At 39.3% G+C, this 6,000-nt stretch overlaps 1 protein-coding gene across 1 annotated transcript in view; it reads left to right on the top strand.

Annotated features, from left to right (window-relative positions):
• Positions 1–2,242: 2,242 nt before the first annotated feature.
• The window catches only part of dnaaf5 (dynein axonemal assembly factor 5), a 30,847-nt gene continuing 27,089 nt past the window's right edge, over positions 2,243–6,000 (top strand). Inside the window, exons 1-4 of the mRNA XM_080904399.1 lie at positions 2,243–2,813; positions 3,505–3,689; positions 3,829–3,953; positions 5,267–5,385. Of these exons, the coding sequence (XP_080760525.1) occupies positions 2,249–2,813; positions 3,505–3,689; positions 3,829–3,953; positions 5,267–5,385 (994 nt within the window). The 5' untranslated portion in view covers positions 2,243–2,248. The remainder of the gene's footprint in view (positions 2,814–3,504; positions 3,690–3,828; positions 3,954–5,266; positions 5,386–6,000) is intronic.

The following is a 6,000-nucleotide window of genomic DNA, read 5'->3' as shown; positions in this document are numbered from 1 at the left end:
TAATGGAAGGCCTTAGTCATCACATGCTTAAACTCATCATATATTTTTGCACATGCTGAACAGGCAGTCAGACATGCTGTAACTGTGTGGTAGAAAACAGCATGAACACCATACGGCAGGGGTCTCAAACTCCAGTCCTCGAGGGCATGGAAAAGTTGCATGACACCGACCCTCGAGGACTGGAGTTTGAGACCCCTGTCATATGGAATATGACAGGTGTGGTTGAACTGCATGAAGACTCTGAAGTTTCTCTTCTCTTCTGGCAGGACAAGAATGTGGCCTTGTCCTGTGAGCCACTGTAAGGATGTACTTAGAGTAGAACTGGACTGTCACTGGCCTCAGGCTCTTCACCCTTTTTAAAAGACAAAGCAGTCATTTAGATAAAATATTAGATATTGTTTACCTGTAAATGCACAAAGAGAATTTAGAAATGTAATTATTGTCAAGAGTGAACAAGCACTGATAGTGTAATCTACAGCTGTGGCCAAACGTTTAGAGAATGAGAAGTGTTGTTTGCTTATTTACAAAGTTTGCTGTTTCAGTGATAGTTGTATATCATATTATATCACTTCAAACAGAGGTGACCCAGTAATGCTGCACTAATGAATTAGACTAACTATTCACTTTAGCTAAAGTTATTAAGTTAGCTAAAGTTATTAAGTTAGCTACAGAGTTGGGATGCTGTGTAAGACATAAATAAAGCTAAAATACAAAGGTTTGGACACAGTTTTGCATGTTTCCCTACTGTAGGGGTCTCTGCAAGCATACAGAGGGGGTACTCTGAGAGGGTCCAAGATGACAACCTTGGAATTCTACTAGAAACAGTCGATCATATTTGTTTGTCAAAGCTGAATTCAGGGCAAACTACGCTAAATTAGCGTTTTTAGCTAACAGCTACAATAAGCACAAAAGTTACCTTATGGCTATCATTTGTTAACATGACGCTTGTTCTTATACATGTAATACATTTATTACCAACCTGAGAGTTTATCCGCTGGTCATTCGACATGACGAATGACTTCTGAAGTCTTAATTCAGCTCAACATGCTGTAGATTCCCGTCAGTAACACTTTCTGTCCGCTAGTAAAACGTAGTTCTATTAATCTGCGCTTGAACCGGAACCGGATGTAAGTTCCAAAAAACTGAATTTTGGAACTGAAATTGAATTGTAGAACTGAAACTGAATGGTGAGAAGTGAAACTGAAATTATTCGAGAGCTGAATTTTTAAAGGATAAAATGCAGTTTCAAAGCAAATCAATTCATTTTCAAAATATAAAATGCAATTTCAATTTAGTGATGATCATTTTCAAACCATAAATTCAATTTCAAATTAGACTAATTCAAATTCAGTTTTCAAAAGCATTTATTCAAGTTACAATTCAGATTCAATCTGAGCAATTCAAATTCAAATTGAACTTATTCAAATTCAGTTTCTGATGGCACAGATTTCTGCCCATAGTTGTTTAGATTTGGCTCCAAGAGACCTTCCCAACTTGTGCAAATCTACAATTCTTCTTAGATCTTCACTGAGTTCTGTGGATTTTCCCGTTGTTTTGAGTGTTGGTCAGAGAAATAAGCAGTCCATCATGATCACTGATGAGAAGTTAATAGACTTTGGCCATGTCAAATTAAAGACACAGTACTTTCAGCACCACTTATCAAGTGTATGTATTTGAGCTTGTATGTATACTTTTGAACCTGCATGGATTAGAGAAAATCCTAAATAAATGTATACTGTATTGGATTCCAACACTGAAAAACAAACAGTTTAAGGAAGTCATTAAAATCTCCAAATAGCCATGAGATTTATGGCCATGATGAGTGTCTGACCGCAATTGTAAGTTTAATTGTAAGCCAAACCTGGCTAATTTACAGAATATACAGTTTGTATAGCTGGGAGACTTCAAATAAAATCATTGTGTATGTCATTTTCATTCTGTTTTGGCAATTTGGTGAACTTTTAATTTGGGGGGGGGGGGTTGTGTTTGTGTGTGTGTGTGTGTGTGTGTGTTTTAGTGTTTTTTTTTATTATTATTATTATTATTATTATTATTTTATTGATTTCTATTTTTTGTTCTTTAATTTGTGTTTGTATTGGAACATCTCTTCTGTCTGCTGTAATAATATATGAAAACATCTGAATAGCCCTAGATGCCACCATGATAGTCTTGTGTTTGCGAATGTAAATAAAGTTTCATATTTTTGAATCTGAAACTATCGTAAAGCAGTCGTTTGTTTGTCGTGCGAATGCCGGTTGCCATAACGACAGCCAAGATGGCGGCGATGGCGACTGGAGACGAGCATGCTTCCTCTGAAGTTTTGAGAGGACTCGCCCGACATTTAAATTGTCTGAACGAAGACAACAAGGCGACAAGAAAAAGAGCTCTGGAGGCGATCAAGAAGGAGACGGTTGATAAAGGACTGTCCAGCAGCGCCTTACAGGAAGTCTTTTCTTCCCTCATCAAGCCTCTCCTTAAATGCCTGTCAGACCCAATGGAAAGATGCAGAGAAACTACTATAGCGGTTTTGACAGAGTTTATCCGATGTGTCCCGAAGCCGGAGGAATCGCTGCCTTATCTCATGCCCTGCTTGGCTCAGCGATTTGGGGAGAAGGAGATCCTGGAGCCGGCGGAGGAACTTCGCCTGTCGGCCGTGGAAATGCTAACTCTAATAGTGGAAGTGTGCGGGAAGAATTTAGCACCCTATCTGAGCGAAGTGATCAACATACTGCAGAGAACCATCGTAGACCCTTTCCCCGATGTTAAACGTGAAAGCTGCAAGTGCACCGTGAACTTTGCGAAGTGTGTGCCAGGTTGGTGAATGGGTTTTGTTGTGGCTGTGGAGAAAGCTGGTTACCATGGTTTCGAAGCACGCAGACATGTTTGGGGCCCAACAGCTCTCTTTCCTGTACTGCGCAGGTGCCTCCGCACTTATATTAAATGGCAAGAGTGACGTTTTTGTGCTGGGCAACTAGAGCAGTCAGTAGTTGCTTGTTTTGCCTGAACAGATCCCGTAGGCACACTGACGTGTTTCACATCGTCAAATGAATGTTAATATTAGACAAAGAATACCCGAGTAAATGCACAATGCTGTTTGTAAATGATGGTTTCATTTATTAAGGGGAAAACAATTTAAACTTACCTGGCCCTGTGAGAAAAAGAATTGCTTGCTTCTGGTTAAATCATTAATTGGCTGTGATTAAGCTCAATTTTCTACCTAAATTACTTATTTTTCTTAGTAAATGAAATTATCATTTTAAAATGCACTTTCTATTTATTCAGGTTACCTTTGTCTGATATTAAAATTTGTTTGATGATCTGAAACATCCAAGTTTGACAAGTATCCAAAAAAGAGGAAATAAATCTGGATTAGTGCAAATACTTCTCACAGCACTGTACTTGGTCTGATAATGTATCATAAGTTGTGTATTATATCACTGCATGATCCAGCTTTCAGTTAGACAATTGAATGGACTGCAATCCTTTTCCCTTCTCTCTCTTCAGAGCACTTTCACATGCAAGCCGAGTGTCTCATTAAGCCCCTCATGTTGACAATTGCTCATCAGCACACTCGGGTACGGGTTTCTGTCATCGAAGCCACTGGGGCGGTCATTCAGCATGGAAGTGGGAAAAAAGTGGATGACGTGCTCTCTCACCTGGCGCAGAGACTGTTTGACGACTCACCTCAGGTTCAGTTTTTTGGGGGGGAAAACTTCCAGGAATAACATGACCATGGATTAACATTTTTGTCCTAAAACTCAAAACCATTTTGTCTATGTTTAGAAGATCCTGAATTTTGCCCCCCTATCATTCTCTCTTTGGATCCAGGTGAGAAAAGCTGTGACTGCAGTCGTCGGTGATTGGCTGTTGCACTTCAGAGACAGATATTCTTATTTTCACAAACTCATCCCTCTCCTGCTCAGCACCATCAATGATGAGATCCCAGAAATAAGGTTAAAGTCCACAGTTTTATTCTGTAGTGTAATTTCCTGTTTAGAAACTACATGACACAATTTCTTTACACAAACACAGCGGCTTTTAATTCAAACATGATGCTGAAGTGCATGTTTTCAACTTTAATTCAAGGCTTTTTAGGGGGTTAAGAATTACAGTCATTTTTATACACATTCTCCTATTTCCAATTTGATAAATTAACAAATTTTATATTTGTTTGTAATACTTGAGTGAAAATCTTTTGGAGTCACTGACTGTACACACCAAATGGACACACCAAATGCTTTGTGTCTTCCCTTGAGATATATTGTCAGACCTTTACTACAGCTATGTTCAGTTGCTGCTTGTTTGTGGGTCTCTGCATTCGTTTCTGTATTTAATAACTGAAAAAGCATGCTCTGTTGGGTTGAGATCAGGTGACCTGACTTGGTCATTGAAGAACATCCCATTTCTTTGTTGTGAGAAACTCTTAGGTTGCTTTGCAGTTTGCTTTGCAGTTTGCTTTGTTTCATCATCCATTCGCACTGCAAAGCGTTGTCTGATCAGTCTCTGAGCAGAGAGCTCTGTACACTGTAAAATACACTCTGCTACTTCTATCAGCAGTCACATGATTACTAAACACTAGTAGTCATACATGCCCATTCCACAACGCTACCTCCACTTTGTTTGACAGATTATGTGGTGTGCTTTGAATTATGTTTCTCTCCTCCTCCATACTTATCTCTTCCCATCATTCCAGTAAAAGTTAATCTGGGTTTCATGTGTCCAAATTATTATTTTCTCAGAACTGTGCGGGCCTGTTTAGATGTTTTTTTTGGAAAGGCTAATGTGGGCTTCATGCTCTTGGAACCTTAACAAGGATAGACCTTTCTCCTCAAGAGGGTTTTTGTGTTAGATGTTTTCTTAGCCAGTGAAAGAATTCTGCCATGGTGCGCTTTAGTTGACTTCTATGGCCTTTCAGCTGAACAATGTCAGTGTCATTTCTGAAGTGTTTGCCAGCTTGCTGATAATGTTTATTTTGGTTTTTCAGCCTAATGAAGAACCCCCTTCACTTGCACAAACATCATTTGTTCCTCATATTTAGAGTTCTAGTGTACAGCTGCCAAATGCAGGTTCAAGTGTGTATAAAAATGGCTGTAATTGGTTATGCAGTACTGTTTTTACACTCTTTCATTTACATATTTCATTTACATATAAACTGTCTGACTGTGGCCATATGATCCACTGGACCTAGATGTATATGAAATATAGTGCAAACAACAATGACCATACTATTATTTCTCATTTCTCATCTTTCCGTTTCCTCTTTCAGACTTCTAGCCGTTGATCTGTGGAAGCAGGTAGGCGCACAGTGGGAGAAGGAGAATGAAGATGACATCAAGGACAAAATGGACTTCCTTCTCACTCCACCTCCACATTACCCATCAGAAGGTCTGAAGGTGTTGTTTCTTCCCTATGCTACAATTTTTAAGGAGTGTGGTCATCCAGTTGGGTATTTTGGTAAATAATGTAAAGAGTTCAAGCTAGAGTGAATGGTGAACTTTGACATTGACATTTTTCTCCATCTCAGTAGTTCTAAAAGCTGTTGTTGTTTGTGATCAAGGGATCTTAGTAAATAAGACAAGAATAAGCTGTGGAGTGGGTGGCATCGGTGTAATGCATCAACCTCGACTCCGCGTAGGTGGTGAGACAAGGGATTAGAAAGTTTTCTGTATATGGAGTTTTACTTTCTTGTCTAGACTCAAAGTTCTTAAAGCAGCTGCATGTCAGCATAAAGCTAAATGTAATAGCTGCACCCTACTCCACTAAATCTTGTCTCTTTATTACAGCTGTTCATAGTTATAATGTACAGTAAGAAGAAATGATGCAGTCTATGACAGCTTTGTTGTCAAGGCAGGTACTGGCTTGGAAAGATTAGTGTTTGCCTCGGGCCTGGTAGCAATATGAACCTGAAACATGGCCACAATAGTTGGCCTGCAGTTTGCCTAGAGGGCCAGGACAAATATGTGCACAGCTCGGTTGCACAAGTCTGCATTTTTAAAAAGA

This window comes from Rhamphochromis sp. 'chilingali' (genome assembly GCF_963969265.1).
Source record: "Rhamphochromis sp. 'chilingali' genome assembly, chromosome: 15".
Taxonomy (NCBI): Eukaryota; Metazoa; Chordata; class Actinopteri; order Cichliformes; family Cichlidae; genus Rhamphochromis; species Rhamphochromis sp. 'chilingali'.
The sequence above is the reverse complement of the archived record's forward strand: the minus strand, read 5'-3'. Positions and strand labels throughout refer to the sequence as shown.